The sequence below is a fragment of the Chiloscyllium punctatum genome, chromosome 3, assembly GCF_047496795.1.
Source record: "Chiloscyllium punctatum isolate Juve2018m chromosome 3, sChiPun1.3, whole genome shotgun sequence".
Lineage (NCBI taxonomy): Eukaryota > Metazoa > Chordata > Chondrichthyes > Orectolobiformes > Hemiscylliidae > Chiloscyllium > Chiloscyllium punctatum.
This window is the reverse complement of record NC_092741.1, coordinates 121,696,102-121,720,269: the sequence shown is the minus strand read 5'-3', so window position 1 is coordinate 121,720,269 and position 24,168 is coordinate 121,696,102. Positions and strand designations below refer to the sequence as shown.

Below are 24,168 nucleotides of genomic sequence, written 5' to 3'. Positions count from 1 at the left end.
GTGTTTAGCATGCTTGCCTTCATCAGTCAGAGCATTAAGTACATGGGCTAGAATATCATTTTACAGCGGTAAGGCCACATTTGGAGTACTGTGTACAGTTCTGGTCACCCTTCTATAGATAGAATGTAATTAAACTGGAAGGGTGCAAAAAAGATTTAAAAGGATGTTACAGAGACTGGAAGTTTTGAATTATCAGGAGAAGCTCAATAGGCTGGAATTTTCTCCCCTGGAATGTCAGAGGCTGAGGGGTTACAGTTTAGAGGTTTATAAAATCATGAGAGGCATAGATAAGGTGAATAGCCATGGTCTTTTCCCAGGCATAGGTTTATGGTGAGAGGGGAAAAGATTTAAAAGTGACCTGAGGGGAAACTTTTTCACACAGAGGATGGTACATATATAGAACGAGCTGCTAAAGGAACTGGCAGAGGTGGATACAATCATACCATTAAAAGTAATTTTGACAGTTACATGGTTAGGAGAGGTTTAGACGTGTATGTGCTAAACACAGGCAGATAGGACTAGTTTAGTCGAGGATACCTGGTTGACATGGATGAGTTTGGCTGAAGGGCCTATCTTGGTGACTCAATGACTCTCTAACTCCAGATGCACTATGTTACAAAGAGTTTCCTTTAGACTTTTAATGATTGATCAAGAGAGCAACAGAAGAGTTTCTCCCTGCCTTACTGCAAATTGCTCTGTGTTTTCCTAGTGTATTTTAAGTAGACTGAAACTTGCCATTATAATAACATAACTTTCAAATTAACATTTACTATATTTTCACAGGAATCAAGAGATTGGAGAAAATGTGTTAGCTGTTTGCTTGGCTGTTCTTGTTGCCCTTCTTGGATTCAGTCTCCTTAACCAAGGGTTTTTCAAGGACCTATCAGTCCTGCACTTCTGTCTGGTTATTGCAAGCTGTCAGTATTCCTTGTTAAAAGTAAGTGTAAATGTGTTATTGTTTTTAGTGTGAATAGCAATAATGTGTCACCATACTTGACTTTTTTTTTCTCCTGTTTCAGAGTGCTCAGCCTGATCCAGCATCACCTGTACACGTGAGTAATGATCTCCAGACTTGAAGGGCAAATATCTGAAATTCATCTCAATTGCATGATCTGATTGAAGGCCATTCCATGTGATTTCCACCCTTCCAGAATGGCAATCTTACTATATTCCCACAACACCACCTGACGTCTCTTTGGTCTCAGCCACTTATCCTGTTTCAGTTGATCATTTTCCAGCTGATGTAGTGACCCTACAGTCTCTGTTAGATAATGGCCGTTTATCCAACATGATGACTGAGGTAGTCTTGCCAGGTCTAGGGTGGGGTTAACGTTTTAGGTTAGATGTATTTTTACAGACATCTTTACCTGGTTATGTGCTTCCAACCAGTTCACTCCAAATTTAGCATTCAGTCTTCAGTGCCTCACTTCCAACACTATTGGAATTGTGCACCCAATATGTCCATCCTGTTTCCAGTCATTTGTAAGTGTATGGAATTGTTTGATTTTTTTAATGTCAGTACTGACTTTCCATCATAGTTTTATTGCCAATAAACAATAGGTTCATAGTTTCTTTTTGAAAACTGCAATTTGTTTTCATCCTACATCCCCTCTCCAACCCTTGATTTTTCCCTTGGTATTTAGCGTTTAGACACATTACATTTCAACTCCTGGGGACTGCAGTGCAATCATGGAGAACTGGCAACCCACAATAGAGGTGATTGAATAGGCTGCATTTATTTCCCTTCCCACATTACTCTTAGTGGTCCAGAACCAACCATGGAGATTAGAACTGGAGCCACATGGAGACTCTAATTAGATTTGGAGAACAAGTACCCTTTCCTAAAGGAAATTAATGAGCCAGGTGGGTTTTTGACAATACTCTGGGAAATTTGATTCACTATTACCTCACAAATCAACAGATTTACAGAATTCAGTTTCAAAACATGCTATGCTGGGGTTTGAACTCTCAATCTCTGAGTCCAGTGCCATTAATAATTGTCAAAATGACTTGATTTAGACCATCACAATCTCAATTTTCCCTCTTCTCATGCTGTCTTATGTCGTTAAATTTACATTGAGTAACTACATTGTACTGTGATCATCTTTAATCGTAATGTGAAACTAAAGAAAAAATAGCTAGTATTTTGGTAGTACAATATATAGGATGGCAGGACATTTTACTGAAAATGTTTGCCACATTGCTGTTTGCATTGTGTTGAAATCAGAGAGGAGAATAGAGAAATAAACCTTTGCTAGTGTTTTATAAGATTTGATTCCCTTCAGTATGGAAACAGGCCCTTCGGCCAACAAGTCCACACCGACCCTCTGAAGAGTAATCCACCCAGACCCATTTCCCTACATTTGCACCTAACACTATGGGCAGTTTAGCATGGCCAATTCACCTAGTCTGCACACCTAGTGCTAACCACTGAGCCACCATGCCACCCCAGAAGGGCTTATATTTTTGGAGCTGAGTGTGGTAGTAATTAAACTGTAGTATAATTACCCTTACGTGATATATGCAGAGGTAGATTTTTTTTATTTTGAAAGAAGAAGAATAACAGGTTGGGGGTGTATATTGATAAAGGATTGCATAATAGGTGTAATTAAGGTGGAAGTATAATAGACAGGGATGTATAAGCATCTTCAACCAATTTATTGAAGTTCTTTGGGGAAGTAACATGTGTTGTAGATAAAGGGCAACCAGTAAATGTAGTCTACTCAGATTTTCAGAAGGCATTTGATAAGATGTCACATCAAAGATTATGGCAAAAATGAAAATTTATGGTGTAGTAGGTAACTTATTGCCATGGACAGTAGATTTATACCTAACAGGATGCAGAGAGGAGACATAAATGTGTCATTTTCTACTTGAAAAGGGGTAATAAGTGATGTGTCACAGGGATCGGTGTTGCGGCCTCAACCTTTTATAATCTATGTGAATGATTTGCATGAAGGGACCAAAGGTATGATAGCTGAATTTGCTGGTGACACAAGGATAAGTAGGAAAGTCAGTTGTGAAGAAGATGTAGGTAGATCGAAAGGGATATGGATAGGTTAAATGAATAGGCAAAGGTGTAGCAAATGGAGTATGTTGTGGATAAATGTGAAATTGTTCATTTTGGCAGGAAAAGTAAAAACAAGAGCATAATTATCTATATTATGGGAGATTATAGAGCTGAAAGATGTTGAGCAATCTGGGTATTCTAGTGTATTGGAAGCAATTCAGAGATCATTTACTAGCCTAATATGGATAGATTGTCTAATGACAAAAGTTTGGACAAGGTGGGCTTGTATTGCTGGAGTTTGATAGAGTAAAAGGTGACTTGATTGAAACATAAAATCTTTGAGGCATCTTGATAGATTGTATGTCAAAGGGATGTTGGCTGTTGTGGAAGAATCTAGATCAAGGAGGCATTGTTTAAGCATTAACAGTCCTTCGTTTGTATGTTTGTATAATGGACAGAATTAAAATGAGGCTTTAATAACATGGAGTATACATTGTGCAGTTCTAAAAGGGGAATGTAAATGGCAGTGTTTATAATGGACAGGGATGTATAATGAGTGGGTGTATAAAATAGGGGCATATAACAATTGGATTTATAACTGGCAGCACTGACAGGGATAACTGGTAACACAGCATATAGAATAGGTGAGGGTGATAGAGCGGCTGTATATGGGATTGTATAATGGGATGGCTATACAATGGAAGTGCTTGTATTATGGTCAGAATGAATAAAATTGGGAAAAAAATGGTGAGTGGGTAATGTGTGATCTATAATGGACAGATGGATAACTAGATGATCTGATCTTGGCAAAGTGGAAATCTACTCCATAATTTTATAAAGGATTTTTTAAATGTATATTGTTTCAACTCTAAAGCTGTCATGATGTCCAATTTGCAAGGTTCCTGATGTCCCTAAACTGGACAGATAATTGTCAGTTCAGACCCTACAGTGCAGAGTTTTCACTGTGTAACAGTTGACGGAGGACAAAGAGGCCACAACAGAAGTTGGACTAATGGCTTGCAATCAACAACAACTTGCATTTATATACTATCTTTAACATATTAAACAGATCCAAGATACTTCACAAGAGTGTTATCAAAATTTGGTACGAAGCCACAAAAAAAAGCGCATCTTAAAATAAAGCTAAAAATGACACAAAACCAGGTTATAGTCCAACAAGTTTATTTGGAAGCACTAACTTTCGGAGTGCTGCTCCTTTCTCCACAACCACCTGATGAAGGAGCAGCGCTCCGAAAGCTAGTGCTTCCAAATAAATCTGTTGGACTATAACCTGGTGTTGTGTGATTTTTAACTTTGTACACCCCAGCCCAACACCGGCATGTCCAAGTCATAAATGTAAAGCAAGAGGTTGAGTGGCAGACAGGATTATGGAAGGAATTCCAGAGTTTAGTGCCTTTGCAATGAGGGCCTGGCTACCAGTGATGGAGCAATTAAAATCAAGCATGTCCAAGAGCCCAGATGATTGTGGATATCTTGGAGGAGAAGTAAGACCATGGAGCTGATTGAAAACAAGGATGTATCAATATTTTGCTGTATTAGGAACTCATGTAGGTTAGCAAGATGATGGTTGAGGGATACAACTAGGATATCAGCAGTTGAGGTTTGGATGTTAAACCTATTTCAATATCACAGTGCAGAATGTTGTGTTCAGAACTGTTAAGAACAGCTCAGTATCTGCCTGAATGCATAAGATAGAATAACACCAGCAACAAGAGAAAGTTGGAAAAACTCCTATTCTTATAAATTTTGACCATTTCCATGTAGCAGCATTGCTTGTCACAATAGGCAATACATGTTCATTCAGAGAGACTATAGAATATAATAAGCATTGTCTCAACATCAGTATTTACAATATTGCAATATTGTATTGGACAGAGACATTGCTGTAAGCCACTGTAATCTTAGTAAGATAGAGAGTTTGTGAGATTCCTGCACTTCCTAAGGCAGCTTACTTAAAAATGATTAGATCAAATCTGATACTTTTGCCTTGTAACAGGCATTCTTACTGTCGCAACCTTTAAAAGAGACCAATTTCAATAAAACCCTATTTAGTAAATCTTTTCAGCAATTGCTGACAGTCAGCAGATGTTGGATCCTAGGATAGCATTACTACAGTTTAATGTCCTTTATTTAGTTATAATCCACCTCTGACGTGGATCAGTGATCTTGCCTTTGAATCAGAATACAGTGTGTGGGTTCAAGTCCCAATCCACAAGCTTGACCACAAAATCTTGGCTGAGTATATAGTACAGAGAGAGTTCTGCACTGCAGCAAATGTGTTTTTTGGATGAGACTAGAAGCCAAAGCTTATCTGTTCTCTAAGGTCAATGCAAAAAGTTCCATAACAGTATTTTGAAGAAGTAGACAAAAGTTCACCTGGGTGTCTTGCTGGTCAATATTTATCCCTCCATTAAGTGCTTAAAAAAACGGATTATTGCGGTTTTCGGGATCTTGCTATGTACATATTGGCTACTATGTTTCCTACATTACATCTAATACTGACCATTTGTTTTGAAGAGTGTCCTGCATTTGTGAAAAGGACTGTTTTGTTTGGTAAGCATATTAAGAATTACAGAATAGAAGTGATTTTGTTTTAATCACCCTGTTTCAAGATGTTAGTATGCACCTCTGGAACAGGTGGAACTTGAACTTAGGCTTCCTGGCTCAGAGCTTTGGACACTATGTTCCTCTGCCGCAAGAGTCAAGATGGTTAGGTGAAGTTCGTTGGAGATTAGCTTTCATCTAATTGACTGACAGCAAGAGGCCATTGAGCTAGTTCTGTTAATGTGTACTAGGCTCAAAGGGTTGAAGTGCTTCTCCTATTATGACTTGAGAAGTCGAATGGCCTTCTCTCACTCCTGTGTAACAGATTGATGAGTTTGACGGACATTCTCCTGTCCCTGTGTAACATGCTCAAAGTGTGGAATGGCCTTTTCCTTTTCTTGTTTAATAGGATTGAGAAACTCATTGGCATTCCTCTGTTCCTTTCTGACAGGATTGAAAGGTTTTTGACCTCCTTCTGTCCATGTGTGACAGGTTAGAGGAATGAATAGCCTGCTGTTCAAGTTGAGAGGTTAAATGGTGTATTCATGTCTGACTATTCAATTTTGAGGGGCTGAATGCCCTATTTCAGTTTGGATGTTACAGGATACAGAGATGTCATGCTATCTTAGTAAGTAAAAGTTGAATTATAACTAAGCAGGTCCTGGTTTGGTCTCTGATCCATCTGCTTAGACATGGAGATGTTGGATACAATACACTGGTCTCAGTGTACCTGATGACATGGACAACTGCTTCTACTTTTTTGACTGTACCTGGATTCAAGGACAACAAAGCATTCCACTGTAAACTTAAAACAACCACACAAATCAAAATGGAGAAATGAAATGAGTTGAGATTGTTGACCTGGAGAGCAGAAGATTAAGGGAATCTCTCACAGAGATCTTCAAAATGTTGAGAGGCATTGACAATAGAGAAGTGGAAATTGTTTCAAGTGATATGTGGGTCATAAGCAAAGGGCACAGATTTAAAATAATTGACAAAGAAATTAGGGAGAAATGAGAATTTATTTCTAACGTGGTGAATTAGAACATAGAACATAGAAGAGTACTGCACAGAACAGGCCCTTCGGCCCACGATGTTGTGCCGAGGATTATTCTTAATCTAAATTAAAATAACCTAAACTACACACCCCTCAATTCACTGCTGTCCTTGTGCATGTCCAGCACTCGCTTAAATGTTCCTAATGACTCTGCTTCCACCACCACCGCTGGCACTGCATTCCATGCATTCACAACTCTGTGAAAAGAACCTATCTCTGACATCTCCTCTATACCTTCCACCTAATATCTTAAAACTATGACCCCTCGTGCCAGTCAATCCTGCCCTGGGAAAAGGTTTCTTGCTATTGTCTCTATTCATGCCTCTCATTACCTTGTATACCTTAATCAGGTCATCTCTCTTTCTCCTTCTCTCCAGAAAGAAAAGTCCGAGCTTAGTCAACTTCTTTTCATAAGACAAGCTCTCCAATCCAGGCAGCATCCTGGTAAACCTTCTTTGCACCCTCTCCAAAGCCTCCGCATCTTTCCTATAATAGGGCAACCAGAACTGGACATAATATTCCAAGTGTGGTCTCACCAGGGTCTTGTAGAGCTGCAGCAAAACCTTGCAGCTCTTAAACTTGATCCCCTGTTAATGAAAGCCAAAACACCATATGCTTTCTTAACAACCCTATCCACTTGGGTAACAACTTTGAAGATCTATGCACTTGAACACCAAGTGTTCCTCCATACTATCAGGAATCCTGTCTTTAATCTTATATTCATCATTCAAATTTGACCTTCCAAAATGCATCACTTCGCATTTATCCAGGTTGAACTCCAGCTGCCATTTCTCAACCCAGCTCTGCATCCTGTCTATGTTGTGCTGCAGCCTGCAATAGCTCTCGATACTATCAACAGCACCTCTAACCTTTGTGTCATCGGCAAATTTACTAATCCAACCCTCAACCTCCTCATCCAAGTCATTTATAAAAACTACAAAGCGCAGAGGCCCAAGAGCAGAGCCCAGCGGGACACCACTCACCACTGACCTCCACGCAGAATACTTGCCATCTATAACTACTCTCTGCCTTCTGTCAGCCATTCAATTCTGAATCCAGACAGCCAAATTTTCCTGTATCCCATATCTCCTGACTTTATGAATGAGCCTACCTTGGGGAATCTTAATAAGTGCCTTGCTGAAGTCCACATACACCACATTCACTGCATGACCTTCGTTGACCTGTCTCATTACCTCCTCAAAGAACTTAATAAGATTTGTGAGGCATGACCTGCCCTTCTCAAAGCCATGCTGACTGCTTTTAATCACACTATGCTTTTCCAAATAATCATAAATCCTATCCCTCAGAATTCTTTCCAAAACCTTACTGACCACACCTTACTGATGGTGTGTAATTGCAGGGATTTCCCTATTCTCCTTCTTGAAAAGAGGAACAACATTTGCCTCCCTCCAATCCTCTGGTACAACTCCCGTGGAGAGTGAGGAAACAAAGATCTTTGCCAGCGGCTTAGCAAACTCCTTTCTCACTTCCTGGAGCAACCTGGGATAAATCTGGTCTGGCTCTGGGGACTTATTAATCTTAATGTTTGCCAAAATTTCCAGCGCATCAACTTCATCAATCTTGATCTGTTCAAGCCTGTATCCCAGCTCCTCAAAGTTCTCAATCAGAACAAGGTCCCTTTCCTTAGTGAAAACTGAAGCAAAAAACTCATTTAAGGCTTCCCCTATCTGCTCAGACTCCACACACAAGTTCCCTACGCCAACCCTGACCGGCCCTACTTCTATAAAGCTGTACATCACTTGTCTATCCTTATATTCAGTGCCCCTTCCAATGAAGGCAAGCATGCCATAGGCCTTTTTTTTAACTACCTTATCTACCTTTGCCACCACCTTCAGAGATCTGTGGACCTGTGCACCCAGACGTCTCTGCATATCAATACTCCTAAGGGTTCTGACATTCGCTGTATAATTCCCACTTGTACTTGACCTTTCAAAATGCATCAACTCACATTTGTCTGATTAAACTCCATCTGCCATTTTTCTGCCTATGCCTCCAACTGATCTATATTCTCTGTATCCTCTGGCAATCATCCTCACTATCTACAACTCGACCAATCTTTGTATCATCTGCAAACTTACTAATTAGACCAACTACATTTTCCTCCAAATCATTTATGTAGATCACAAACAGCAGCGGTCCCAGTACTGATCACTGTAGACCACCACAAGTTACAGCCCTCCATTCTGAAAAGCATCCTTCCAATGCTACTCTCAGTAGTTATTCAGTTCTTCAACCATTTCCTTGTTTCCCACTGCTATCTCTTCAGCCTCATTTTCCAACAGTCCAATGTCCATTTTTGCTTGTCTTTTGCTTCTTATGTATCTAAAGAAACTCTTACTGTCTTTTTTTATATTACAAGCTAGCTTGCCCTCATATTTAATCTTCTTCCTCCTTATTTCTTTTTTTGTTGGTCTTTGTAAGCTTCCCAATCCTCTGGTATCCCACTGCCCTTTGCCACATTATATGCTTTCTCTTTTGCTTTTATGCTATCCCTGACTTCCCTCATCAACCATGGTTGCCTCATCCTTCCTGTTCAATGCTGCTTTTTCCTTGGGATGAATCTCTGCTGTGTCTCCTGAATTACTCCCAGAAACTCCTGCCATTGATGTTCTACTGTCTTTTCTGCTAGGCTCCTCTCCCAGTCAATTCTACCCAGCTCCTCCCTCATGCCTCTGTAGTTGCCTTTATTCAGCTGACAGACTGTTACCTCTGATTCTTTCTTCTCCCCCTCAAACTGCAGAGTAAATTCAACATATTATGATCACTGCCCCCTAAGGGTTCCTTCACCTTAAGCTCCCTTATCAAGTCTGACTCATTGTACAACACTAAATCTAGTATTGCCTGTTCCCTAGTGGCTCCACCATAAACTGATCCAAAAAGCCACCTCGTAGACATTCCACAAATTCCTTGCCTTGCAATCCACCACCAACCTGATTTTCTCAGTCCAGCTGCATATTGAAATCCCCCAAGATTACTGTAACTTTGCCTTTCCTACACATCTTTTCTGTCTCCTGGTGTATCTTGCACCCCAGCTCCTGACTACTGTTTGGAGGCCTGTACGTAACTCCAACTATGTTTTTTTAACCTTTGCGGTTCCTCAATTCTACCAACACACATTCTACACCAGCTGACCCTACTTCGTTTCTTACTATTGATTTAATCTTATTTCTTATCCGTAAGGCAACCCAACCCCCTCAGCCCACTTGTCTTTCTTTTCGATAGGATGTATATCCTTGAACATTCTGCTCCCAATCCTGATCCCATTGCAGCCATGTCTCTGTGAAGCCCACCATGTCATATCTGCCAATTTCAATCTACACTACAAAGTCATTTACCTTATTCCTACACTGCATGCATTCAGATATAACAACTTCCGTTCTATATTAACCGTCCCTCATCTCATTGTCATTTGTTTGTCCAGTGCACTTGAAATTTGATTGCTAACCCTTTCGATACAATCTGTCCTATTTGTGTGTGTGTGTGTGTGTGTGTTAGTTTAAATAACCTCTTCTGAGTTCTGCAGTCTTACCTCTTCCTTTAATTTGGGTTTTCTAATTTTACCTATAACTGATCCACACCCCCCACAGTTTAAAGCCCTGTCTACAGCCCTAGTTATACAATTTGCTAGGACTCTGGTCCCAGCATGGTTCAGATGAAGACAGTCCCATTGGAATAGCCCCCTTCTTCCCCAGTACTGGTGCCAATGCCCCATGAATTCAAACCCATTTGTCCCACACCAATCTTTGAGTCAAGTGTTTACCAGCTTGATCTTATTGACCCTTTGCCAATTAGCTCGTGGCTCACTTGTAATCCAGAGATTATTACCTTTTTGGTTCTGCTTTTTAATTTAGCTCCTTGGTGTTCATACTCCCTTCACAGAACTTCTACCCTAGTTTTATCTATGTCACTGGTATCTACGTGGACTACGACCGCTGGACCTTTACCTCCCTCTTCAAGTTCCTCTGTAGCCCAGATGTGATATCCCGAACCCGAGCACCAGGCAGGCAACACAATCCTCAGGACTCTTACTGGTCACAGAGAACAGTATCTATGCATCTAACTGTAATATCTCCAATTACAACATTTCTCTTCTTTCCTCCCACTTAAATGGCTCCCTGCGTCAAGGTGCTACAGTCGGTCAGCTCATCCTCCCTGCAGTCCCCGTTACCATCCACACAGGGAGCAAAACTCTTGAACCTGTTGGACAAGGACAGGGGCTGAGGCTCCTGCAGAATCCCTCCACCTGCTTCACTCACAGCCAAACTCTACCTCCAGAATCCCTCCACCTGCCTCACTCACAGCCAAACTCTCCTGTCCCTGACCACTGGCTGAATTCGAGTTAGTTAGTCTAAAGGGTGTGACTGTCTCCTGGTAACTCTTCCCTGTCCCTGATGCGTCGCAATATTTGAAGCTCAGACTCCAGCTCATCAGCTCTGAGGTGGAGTTATTCCATCAACCAACATTTATTATAAACATGGTCACTGGGAACTACAATGTGATCCAGCAGCAACCACATCATGCAGAAACAACGCATCACCTGACCCCCCCTCCCCCACCCCCGTCCTTATTTTATTTTAATTAGTTTTGAATTATTACTTATAGATTCTTTCCCTGAGAATCTTTTCCAATAATTTTCCTACCACTGATGTGTGGCTCTCGGGCCTGTAACTTCCTGGATTATCCCTGCTACCCTTTTTAAACAATGGGACAACATTAGCTATTCTCCATTAGCTATTTTGGACCTCACCTGTGGCCAAAGATGATACAAAGATATCTGTCATTGCTGCAGCAATTTGTTCTCTTGCCTCCTTCAATATTCTGGGATAGATCCCATCAGGGCCCAGGGAATAATCCATCTTAATACTTCTCGAGACACACAAGACTTCTTTTTAATTGCAACCTGATTTAGAAATTTGACATTTCCTTCCCTGAGATAATTCTCCACTAATTCCTTCTCTTTGGTGAATACTGATATAAAGTATTCATTTAAGACCTCACCTACCTCTTCTGGTTCCACACATACATTTTTTCCTTTGTCCTTGAGTGGCCAACCCTTTCCCTGGCTATCCTCTTCCTTTTTATATATGTATAAAAAACCTTGGGATTCTCCTTAATCCTGTTTGCTAATGACTTTTCATAACCCTTTTTAGCCCTTCTAAATCCTTTCTTAAATTCTTTCCTAATTTCCTTACACACTGTAAGTAATCTAATCTAATCTCATTAACTGTGTGGAGTTTGCACGTTCTCCCCGTGTCTGCGTGGGTTTCCTCCGGGTGCTCCGGTTTCCTCCCACAGTCCAAAGATGTGCAGGGCAGGTGAATTGGCCATGCTAAATTGCCCATAGTGTTAGGTAAGGGGTAAATGTAGGGGTATGGGTGGGTTGCGCTTCGGCGGGGCGGTGTGAACTTGTTGGGCTGAAGGGCCTGTTTCCACACTGTAAGTAATCTAATCTAATCTAATCTAATCTATCTAATCTTCAAGGGCTTTGTTAGTTCCCATCTTCCTCGATCTATGTATGCTTCCTTTTCCTTTTTGACCAAAGTTGTATCGCCCCTGGTCAACATTGAAAAAATTCAAAGGTTCACATAACTTGCCATGCCTATCATTCATTCTCACAGAAATGTACTGCTCCTGAACTCTTATTGACTCTTCAAGCATTTTAAATACCTTTGTCAAATTTTCCCTTAATGTTCTCTACTCTAAGGTAAAAGAAATCAGCTTCTTCAGTCTTTCCATAAAATTATCCCTGTTATTGTTCTAATAATTCTTTCTTCATCCTCTCCAAGGCTTTGACATCCATAATATCGAATGTCCAGAATTGAATATAATGTTTGTGCAATGAGTGCTTTATATAGGTTTTGCCTAATTTACTTGTTTGTGTACTCTCCTTCTGTGTTAATAAAGCCCCTACATATGCATGCATTTATAATGGACTTTATTTTTTATCTGTGTTTCTTCCAGGGTCACAACAGAATTGTTGCATACAGTAGATCTATTTATTTTTCAATCTGCTGTAGCCTTGTGTGGGTTTTCGATCTTGGGAGTAAGTCCACTCAACTTCCAATTTCTACTCTGTACGGAATCAGATTAATATCTCCAGAAAACTTTGCTCTTGCCAGAGATTTTATTATCGGTGAGTCAATGCACATAGTTGCCAGTTAGTCATTGAATATGTGGTTGACATGCTCACTGTGGTAATCATAAAAAACTCTGGTCTCTGCTCACATTTTCATTGATTAACTGCATGTAAATATATTGTTCAACCTTGAGGGAAAAAGAAAGACTTGCACTTATGTATTTCCTCCCTTCAAACATCCCAAAATGTTGTACAGCTAATTACATACTGTTTTGAAGTGCGGGGACTTATATAACATCAGAAACGGGGAAATCTGTCTGGGCACAGGAAGCTTCAACAAATTGAGTGTACAATTAGCAAATAATCTGTTGGTTGAGAGGCAAATTAGCTAGGACACCAGAAAGAGCACTACTAAATTATTTGAATAATGGTTGTGAGATCTCTTATCTGTATCTGAGAGGTAGTCAGTTTAATGCCTGATTTTAAAGGTGACACTTCCAGCAGTGCAGCACACCCTTAGTACTGTGTTACTGTAGTAGAGTCTTTATTTGGGCTCAGGTTTCTTGAGCGGACCTTGACGCTATAGTTGTCTAATTTAGAAGCAAGGCACAGGACTCTAATCTGATTCAGATTGCTCAGATCATAGATTTTTATATCACAGAAGGAGGCCATATGTCCCATTGTGTTCACAATGGTAAACAAAGATCTGGCTACATGAATCCTGTGTTCCAGCTTTTGATCCATTGCCCTTGAGACTCTGGCAAAGTAAGTCTCAAGTCCCAGCATCTCTTTGAGATGAAGCCTGGTATTGATTGGGTTAGAAGACTTATTTTGAATTCTTAATTCTCTATTTTTCTAATTTATTACTGGACTTTATTTTCTAAATTTTCCTAAAGAATTTGTACTTAAGAATCTGCATCTAGAAACCTTGGTATCTATGATGACTTTGTAAATGGCAACTTGTAAACTTTCACTGTACTCATGTAGGTATATGTGACAATAAGGTTAATTCTGATTCTAAGTATTGGTTAATGTTACAAAAGTTTCTGGTTCAACAGCTGTTTCAGCAGGTAAGATCCAGATTCCTATCACCCTCTGAGTGAAAAATATTCTCCTCAACTCTCTGCTTACCTTAAATCTATGCCCCCAAGTATTGACCTCACTATAATGGAAAAAATGCCTAACTGCTCTATTTGTGCATGTCACAATCTTATTCTATCAGGTCCTATCTCAACCTTGGCTGCTCTAAAACAAAATCCTAGTTTATCCAATAGTTCTCATGAGTCCTCATGGTTCTGACCCGTCAGCCAAATAGCATGCTGGTAAATCTCCTCTGCACCTTCTCTATTGCAATAACCTCCTTCCTGTAATGTAGTGATCAGAACTGCACAGCACTCCGTTTGTGGCTAACCAGCATTTTATACAATTCCATGCTCTTACGTTCAATACCTGCACTGTTGTTTTGAAGGATTTGTAGATATGCACACCAATCTGCAAACTGATCTTCAGTTCTTTACAGAGTCCTGCCATTCATAGTGTAACTCCTTGCCTTATTAGCCCTCCCAAGTGCATTACCTCGCACTTTTCCAGATTGAGTTCCACTGCTCTGCCCAGCTGACCAGTCTGTTGACATCTTCTTGCAGCTTATGGCTACCTTCCTCACTATTTACTACTTTGCCAATTTTTGTGGCATCCTGAATCTCTCGATCATACATTTCAGTCTAACTGATTAATGTACAGAAAGGACCCTGTGGGGTTCTGAACCCTGCAGAACCCCACTGGGTAAAGACTTCCAGTTACAGAAATATCCCTCAGCTATCACCCTCTGCTTCCCCACTCAGTCAGTTTTGGATCCAATGTGCCACTTGGCCTTATATCTTAGCATATGATGGGATCCATGTACAGCACATCAAATGAATTACATACATCAAAACACCTGGCCACCTTCTGAGAAAAAAAATCCTTTTTTTTAACGCAACCTTTCTTTAACAAATCCATACTGACTATCCCTGATTAATCCTTGTCTCTCCAAGTGTAGATATATTTCTGTCCCCCAGAATTCTCTCTAGTAACTTCTCCACCACTGAGATTAGATTTTGAGATTATTAAAATCCAGTACAGAAAGAATATGGGGGAAATGCCAAGATGCAGCTATAGATGTCTCAGACAATAATTCACCAGACATGCCTAAAAGGGAGAAATATGCTATTATTGGGAACTAGTGCCTGTCATTCTTTATTCATTGCCATGAGCTGTATGTATCATTGCTGTCAATTCTATATATGTAATTATGTTGCATTTACAGTTATCTGTACCTTTAGGTAAGAGGAGAAGCTGATGTCATTTTGAGTCTTCACATAAACTAGATAATATTTTTAAACAGTTATGTGATGTATCAGATTAAGAGTTTCATTTTTGTTGTGAACTCAGTAATATTGCCATCTAATGTAAGCAGAGTCAGGATTCACAGATGCACATGAAAAACATTTTTCTCAAAGAGATTAAGAATTTTGCTTCCTTTGCCAGAAGAGATCTGAACTGACATCCTGTAGGGACGTGTAGAGAGGTGTTTGTGCCTGGAGTCAACAGAAATTATGCACAGAAAATGTAGCCAAACCAGATTAAGTATCTTGTCCAGAATTTCATTTTTGTGTGTTTCGAGTAATTTTCAGAGATTGTGGTGTGGATCTGAATATATTGTTGCAAAAGCTCTGCATCTGCTCTTGGTGACAATAAGTTTCAGGTCATTGAAATTTTTTTTCTATTCATTCACAGGATGTGTGCATCACTGACTTAACCAGCATTTATTGCCCATCCCTAGTTGCTCTTGAGAAGATGCTGGTGAGCTGCCCTTTTGAACCTTTGCAGTCCATGCAGTATAGGTACATCCACAATGCAATTAGAGATGGAGTTTGGCCCAAGATTTGATCTAGAGACAGAAAAGAAATGATGATGTAGTTCCGAGCTATGATGGTGAATAACTTGAGGGGTTTCTTTCAAGGGTGGTGTTCCCATGTATCTATTACCCTTGTCCATCTATGTGGTAGAAGTTGCCGTTTTGGAAGGTATTGTCCAAGAAGAATTAATGTGGTAAATCTTATTTGCAAATTGTATACACTATTGCCACTGTGCATCAGTGGTGGAAGGAGCAATTGTTAAAGGTATTAGATGGGGCACCAATCAAGTGGGTTGTTTGTTCTGGATTGTCTCGAGCATCCTAATTGTTTTTGGACCTGCACTCATCCAGGCAAGTGAGGAATATTCTATCACACTGTGACATGTAGATTATGGACAGTCACTGGAGAGACAGGAGATGAGTTATTTGCTATGGAACTTCCAGCCTTTCACCTGTTCTTGTCGCCACATATTACTGGTTTGCTTCAATTTCTGGTCAGCGTAAACCCTCAGGATGTGATAGTGGAGGATTCAGCAATGGTTGTGCAGTTGAATGTCAATGGATGATGGTTGGATTCTCTCCAAACGGGAATGAACATTGCCTGGCATTTGTGTGGTACAAATGTTATTTGTTCCTTATCAGCCCAAAACTGAATATTGTCTGAATACGAGCTGCTTCAGTATCCATTTGGTTGTGCTGTTGACAACACCTTCCATCTTTTGCTGATGTTTGAGAGTAGATTGCTCTACTCTCAATGTTGCAAGGTAGAAGCGGGGGATAATGTATTAAAAAAAAATCTTATCTGGGAAATGTATGGTTGCAAGAGGTTCATAGGCTCTCTCATTAAAGAGTGATGACTGATGGTGAGTTTAACCTGAGCCGAGGGGTGAGATTGATGAGGTGGATCCTTTATGATAATTTCAGCGGGTGCATATCTCTAAAGGCTATTGATGAAACACACCTAAGTAATGCATACTGTTTTGATTTCCTTATTTTATGAGACTTATATTTGCATGAGAGGAAACTTAAAGCAGATTCACTAGGTTGATTCTTGGGTTGAAAGGTTTGCCTTATGATGAAAGGTTGAACAAGCTGGACCTATACTCTTTGGAATTTAGAAGAATGAAAGATGATCTTATTGACTCACATGAGATTCTGGAGTGAGAGGAGAGGGGGAGTGAATTGACACAGCTGATTCTGAGATGTTTCCACTCATGTGTGAATCTAGAATTAGGGGGCACAGTTTCAAATTAACGGGTCTGGTTTATAAGCTATAAATGAGGATGAATTTCTTCTCTCAGAAGGTTGTTAATCTTTGAAATATACTACCCTAGAGAGAGAACTATCACCGAATATATTTAAGGCCAAGTTAGACAGATTTTTGACTTACAAAGGAGCCAAAAGATATTTGGGGATAGGTAGTATGGAAAGTGGAATTCAAGCCACAATCAGATCAGCCATGATTATATTGAATGGTGGAGCAAGCTTGCCGGACTGAATAGCTGCTCCTGCTCCAATTTTTTTAATGTCGCAGCAGTTCCTTGGTGCTGCCTTCCAGTACTGCAGTACTTCTACAGTACTTCTCCTCTGACAGTGCATCATTCCCTTAGTTTTTCATAGAACAGTGAAGCAAAATTTGTTGACACTCCGTGCTTTCTGTCCCTGATGCCTTGTTGCATCCTCTATTATCCATACCGTGTCCACTATTCTGCTGCCCTCACTGTGACTTCTATTGCCATTATCCCTACTTGTCCTTTATTCTCCATAATATCCCATATAATACAGATATGGCTTGGACAGATTAGAGAAAATTCTTGATGTTTATTCCCTACATCCTAATAGCTCAGCTCAAGTTCTCAGTTCTTAACTGTAGAGAGGATGATCTCACATGATTGCAATTCGTTTTACCTGTCTGTCTTCCTCTAAAGGCTTTACAAATTATGCATTAATTTTTCTCCCGGTGAACATACAATAATAATTTCTTTTAGTTATACACTGTTGCACATACCCATGGCAACCACTGTGTTATAGATATAAAATGACAAGGCTGATATTCTAGAACAAAGGAATGTCCTGGGGCTTTTAACACCTGCTGAGCAACAATAATGTTGTGACATATCCTTCGTGAGTAATTCAGAAAAAGCTGAAAGATTTCAACTAAACACATCTATATTTTCTCAGTTGGGTCAATTAATTAAAATGACATATATTGTATTTAACTGTATTGTTTGGCATGATACTGGCCCAATCAGTCCAGAAAAACCTTGGTTTCAATCCTGTACTGGGACTGAGTTTAATGATCGCAGCTAAGAAAGAAGCTGCTTGAATTGTGTGTGCTGACCCTAAGGGTATGGAGAACAAGCAGCCACAGACCCTTTACCTGATCACTGTACAATGAGTGCTGTAGAAAAATATGCTGAGGAAGATTACATAGGAATTTCAAAAGACAATTTTATATGTACACAGAGTTCTAATTTGCAGAGCTTTTGGGGGGAAAACCTGATGTTCAGGACATAATTTGACAGCTCTTTCAAAGGGTCAGTTCAAGCACCAATAGTCAGTGTGGCCTCTTCCTGTGTTGTAAGGTTCAATGATTCAATTCCTGTTGCCTTAACTTTGATTGCCATTCTTGTTTACCTCACCTGGTGTTATATTCCTGTTGCCCTTGCTGTTTTTTCGATTCTTTTGCCTTCTCTGTACTCTCTACCCTGCTGCTTTCACCTTGTTCTATCTTCTGTTATAGGGTTCACACAGTGTTTCCCTATCATTTTCCTACTGGGTCTTCTTCCACAAATAAATACCTTTCTGACATATTTGTTGGAACAAATAGATATGCACATCTTTGGTGGATCTGGTATGTATCACGCAAGTTTTTTTTCCAAATAAACCAAATAAAAAACTACTTACGTTCCACTCTAAAATGTATGTTCCCTAGACTGTATCTAATTTAGAATACATGTTTATAAGCAAAAGACTACAAATGCTAGAAATCTGACAAAAAATGCATAAAATGCTGGAGGACCTCAGCAGGTCTAGCAGCATCTGTGGAGAGAGAAACTGATTTAATGTGGTATGACTCTTCTTCAGAACTGATGGGGGCTGGGAAACTGGTTTATATGCTATTGACAGAAGGGATGGAGGAGTGAATGGAACAGATTGTGAGGGTGCCCAGAGGGAAAGACAAATGGAATGCTACTGGTAGTAAAGGAGGGATAGAGATGTAAAGTAGGTGTAATTGAGAGGTGTGAAAAGGCCTGGGTTACTGGATCCCACCATAGAGTCATCTCTTGATACAAAGGGAAGCAAACTGTCTCAATAATTTAGCAAGATACATTTTGTCTTCTGTTGTACGAATATTGCATTTGCAAAGCTGCGGTCATTGCTATATGGAAATTGTAAGATGATTGCAGCCTATGCTTATTTTTCAAAGTATTGTGCAACTTTGCAATTTCACATTGATGCATGTTGAAGAATAATGGAAAAGATAGAAAAACCCTCAGGTTCATCTGACCTATCCCATTCAGTTGTGATACTTTCGGCTTCACAAAACAGACATCCACCACTTCACTATCTCTGGGAAGGACTAGAGAACAATTAAAATCTTAGACAATTACTGAAAAATATCTCACTGAGCCCCTTAAGCAGTGGAAACTATTCGTTGAGAATACTTTGGTCCTGATTTAAATAATGAGGTACCACGTGCAAGTGAGCTCAACTCCAGCCAGAAACAGACTTGATTCCTATTTCAAGGAATCCACTGAATTGGTGTTCATTGCACAGGCTGGCAGTGTGTTACTTTTCCAATACTTTGGAAAAAGAACAGCTTCCAAACATACAACTCATATCTGCCTTTATGTTATCATGAGCATCAATCTTTGCGTCTTCCAAGCATATTCAGTCAAACTAAATGACCCATATAAGCATTATCTATATCTTTCACTATTTTACTGAAGTATATCAAATCAACCCCAAGTGCACATCTTCTAAAGTAAGAATTTGCTCTGAAGGCTTCATGTAGACTTCAGGATATGTTACATTTCAGCATCCTCTCCTAGTGTTGCAATCTAGAGAACTGCCACTGTTGTATTCTCATTTGCCCCATTGTAAAGCTATAACTAGTGCCTGGGTCATTCTTTCTCAGCCTAATTCCCAGGCAAGCACACCCTCCCCAATTGCTTTTTCTAATTGCTGTCAGAGTAGTCAGAGCCACTTCCAAACTGCAACGAGTCAGCATGATAATGTCTCATTTGATCAGGGTTGTTACTACCATTGAAACTAGTTGATATCTTTTTCTGCATTATTAAGCCAGTAATAAACTGGATAGTGAGTAATTGGGGACTGCAGGTTTCCAATCAGTCCAACTGGAATCTTTAATCAATTTAAAGTTTGTTTCTGTCATTAAATGGCAATCTTTTCTGTATTGGCTCTGTGCTTTTCAATTGTGAACATACTGCAGTATTGATATAAGGTTCTCAAAATAAAACAGATTTTGTTATTAAATTTGTTCATGGGATGTGAGAATCACTGGGCAGGCCAATATTTAATGCCCATCCCTAATCACCCAGAGGCATTTGAGAGTTAACCACTTTGCTGTGGGGTCTGGAGTTACATGTAGGCTAGACCGAATAAGGATGACAGTTTCCTTCCCTGAAGGATATTAATAAATTAGAAGTGCTTTTCCCCCAACAATCAGCAATGGTTTCATGGTCATCGTTAGATTTTTAATTCCAGATTTTTATTGAATTAAAATTCAAGTAGCAGGAATTTGAACGCAGGTCCCCAGAACATTACATGGGTCTCTGGATTAATATTCTAAAGATATATCATTAGCCATTACCTCCACAAATATACATTATAAAATCAAGTCAGTCAGACTAGTAGGTGCATACTGGTATTTGTGCTCCACATGAGCCCCATCCCACCCGAGCAATCACCCTATTCCTATAGAAGGTTCCGTGCTGGATTTTGAATCCAGCAATTGTGTTCAGGTCTTGGGACTCCTGTGGTGAAATAGGCCCTAATTCTGAGCCAAAGGATTCTGGTCCAAGTCTCCAAAGGTGTGTTGTGACACATCCAAACAGGTTGATTAAAAATATCCATCTATTCCTTTCTCATTCATGTACTTATCTAGGTTCCTCTTAAATTCATATATGCTATTCACCTCAATTAATTTTTGTGGTAGAAAATTCAAATTAAAGACTTTTCTCCTGAATTTTCTTTTGGATTTATAAATGACCATTTTAAATTCATGACACTTAGTGATGATCTCCCTGCACATCTTCTATATTTTACTATATTAACCATTTCAGGATTTTAAATTACTTTTTCAACCCACCCCACAGTTTTCTTTTTTCTAGAGAAGAGTCTTAGCCTGCTCAGTCCATTCTAATAGTTTTAAATTCCCAGTTCTAATGTCATTCTTCTAAATGTTTTGCACATCCTCAAATACTTCTATATCCTGGTGATAAAAGAAAGATTAGAATTGTGCACAGTATGCCAAGTGTGACCTTATAATGATTCTTGTATGAATTTAGCATTGGTCCTGTGCTTTCCAAATCTATCCCAATGGAAATATACTCCACTATTTGATTCACTTTTTTTATGGCCTTAACCTGCATTACTACTTTTAGTAATTTGTGTACTAATACTTTCAGATGCTCCTTCTTCTCTGCCCTATTTAGATATTTATTATCCAAACAATTATGTGTTACATTTATTCTTCCTGCTGAAATTATCTACCTCACACTTACTTTATTGCAATTAATTTGCTTTTTGCAAGTCTATTTGGATTTACTTTGTGCACCTCTGTTCCACAAGGGCCTGGGGAAATGTGGTTGTAGCTAACACAGTTGATGCTCCTCTAGAGGGAATGCGGTGATGATTATTGGCTGTGGAGAATTTTGTGACATTTAACAATAACATAACATCCATACCTGTGTCTTTCAGCTACAACAGGGCTAATGTCATCACTGTATGGCTTTTCTCGCAGTTTACTTGCTGTAACGCTGCTGTATGCTTTATGTATTGGCACTATAAAGGTAAGCTCTTAATTGTATGTTTGAGCCAAGGCTAATATGGAAACCTGGAATTAAAATCAGCAAATAGAAAAAAACTGAAACAGTAATGTTGTTGAAGCTTATGTAAATTACTGGATGGTTAGAGTGCAGCAGAAGGCCATTCAGCCTGTGCAACTCTCCAAAGAAGCAGTTCGCCTACTCTTACTCCCTCACCTTCTTCCCATAGCCCTGCATATTTTTCATTTCAAATAATAATTCAGTGTCCCTTGAATGCTTCAATTGAATCTGCCACTGTCCCCAGCAATGCATTCCACATCCTAACCATTTACTGCACGCAAAAGTTCTTTCACAAGTTGCCTTTGCTTCTCTGCTAATTAACCTTAAATCTATGTCGTCTTCAACCAATAGAAATAATATTCCCTATTTACTCAATGCAAGCTGTCATGACTTTGAATATTATCGTACCTCCTCCCAATCATCTCTTCTCCAAGGAAAACACTCCCAACTTCTCCAAACCATCTACATACTGACGTTCCACTCCCTAGAACCATGCTTGTGAATCTTTTCTGCAACCTTTCTTATGCCTTCAATTCCTTCCTTTACTGAGGTGCCCACAACTGGACCTTATTCAGCAGATGAGGCCAAAATAGTTCTACACAAGTTTACGATAACTTTCTTCCTTATGTACTCTGTGTTTCTATTAATAAAGCCTAGCATGCAGTATGGTTTATTAGTTGGTTTCTGAACCTGCCTGATCACCTTCATTGATTTTTGCACACCTACACCCCGGTTCCTCTTCCCTGAACCCCCTTTAGAATTGTACACTTTGTTTTGTATTCTACTCTGCACTGTTTCCATTAAAATGAATCATTTCACACTTCGCTGCATTGAATTTTATCTGTCAAATTTCTGCCCATTTCATCAACATGTTTATCTCCTTACAGTTCACAATGCTTCCAAGTTTCATATCATCTGCCACTGTTGAAATTCTGCCTTTGTAGATCAAGGTCTAGGTCATTAATATGGCCTTGCTCAGAAAGAGCAAGGATTCTAATGTCAACTCCTGGGAACTCAGCCTTTATCCTCAGCCTTCAATCTGAAAAATATCATTCATTAGTTCATTCTGTTTCTTGTCATTCACGCACTTTGATTCCATGTTTCTAATATTCATTTTATTCTTGAGCTCTAACTTTACCTGCTAGTTTGTTGTGCGGCACTGTGATAAATTCCTTTAGGATCACATCAACAGCATTACCCTCATTAACCTTCTCTGTTACCTTTCTGAAAACTCCAGCACGGGGGTTGGGGGGAGAGTGGGGTGGGGGGTGAATAAGTCTTGGTTTGGAGCAGGAAATGAGTTAGAATATTGGCAACCAGTTTTACACCCTTTTCTGTCCAATGAATCCTATAATCCCTATAGTGTGGAAACAGGCCATTTGGCTCATCAGGTCCACACCATCCCTTCAAAGAGCATCCCACACACTTCTATCCCTGTAACTCTGTATGTCCCACAGCCAATCCACCTGACATGCACATCTTTGGACAGAGGGAGGAAACTGGAGCACCTGGAGGAAACTCTTGCAGACATGGGCAGAATGTCCAAACTCCACACAAGCAATTGCCTGAGACTGGTATCAAACCCAGGTCATAGATGCTGTGTGGCAGCAGTGCCTGAACCACCATTCTGCTCAAAAGTAAGGCATGGGAAGCACTGAAATGAACTTAAAGTATGTTGTGTAAATTGGGAGATGTTAACACAAGGGGTGTAAACTGGGAGGGGTTTAAATCAAGGAATGTAAATGAAGGAGGAGCTGGAAATCCGATGTCAAGTATATATCATTGTGCTTGTAAACTGGGAGGCTTATCAATCAGTCAGAGTATGAGTTGGAGTTTAATTGGGAGGGGTGTAAATTGATAAATTGCAAAATAAAAATGAAGGCACCAATTGAGATGCAAAAATATTTACAGGGATGATATCAGAAATGAGGAGATATACCTATCAGGAGATGAAGAACAGGCTGGGTGTCTTTCCACCTGAAAAGACGAGATTGAGGGGTAATCTCATTGAGGTCTTTAAAATTATGGAAGATTTTGAATAGACACAGATCAAGTGTTTGCAATTGTGAAGGAGAACAAAACTAATGCCAATCAAGATAAGGTGGTCAGTAAAAAATCAAATAAGGGATTTGGAAGAAAGCTCTTATCGAGAAAGCGGTGATTATCCTCAAGTATTTGAATTCAGCCCAAGAGATTGCAAGATGTAGATGTTATCTATAAAACTGAACCTTCTATATGATATATTCTCTGCCCCAATTAAGAACCGGTCTACATCCCTCTTGAAGACCTACAGAGAATCAGCACCTACAACATTAGTCAGTAATGCATTAAACTTTCTGGGGAAGAGAACATTTCAGTATCTAATCTGTCACTCCGAGAAAGTTTATCTTCTGTCCTCTAGTCTGTTCTAGTCTGTTTTATGCTTGTAATTAACCTGTCTGGAAATGTTGTGCCATATCTCTGGAGAAA

The 24,168-nt window shown here is 39.7% G+C and overlaps 1 protein-coding gene across 5 annotated transcripts in view; it reads left to right on the top strand.

Annotated features, from left to right (window-relative positions):
• Positions 1 to 24,168, top strand: part of LOC140464582 (pecanex-like protein 2) — a 268,742-nt gene that overhangs the window by 90,047 nt on the left and 154,527 nt on the right. For 2 of the 5 annotated variants that reach the window (XM_072559843.1, XM_072559836.1), the window contains exons 12-17: positions 784 to 937; positions 1,020 to 1,052; positions 12,615 to 12,786; positions 18,369 to 18,479; positions 21,572 to 21,663; positions 23,157 to 23,336. In XM_072559843.1, the coding sequence (XP_072415944.1) occupies positions 784 to 937; positions 1,020 to 1,052; positions 12,615 to 12,786; positions 18,369 to 18,479; positions 21,572 to 21,663; positions 23,157 to 23,336 (742 nt within the window). The remainder of the gene's footprint in view (positions 1 to 783; positions 938 to 1,019; positions 1,053 to 12,614; positions 12,787 to 18,368; positions 18,480 to 21,571; positions 21,664 to 23,156; positions 23,337 to 24,168) is intronic. The other 3 variants (XM_072559850.1, XM_072559861.1, XM_072559869.1) reach the window with 3 other exon arrangements.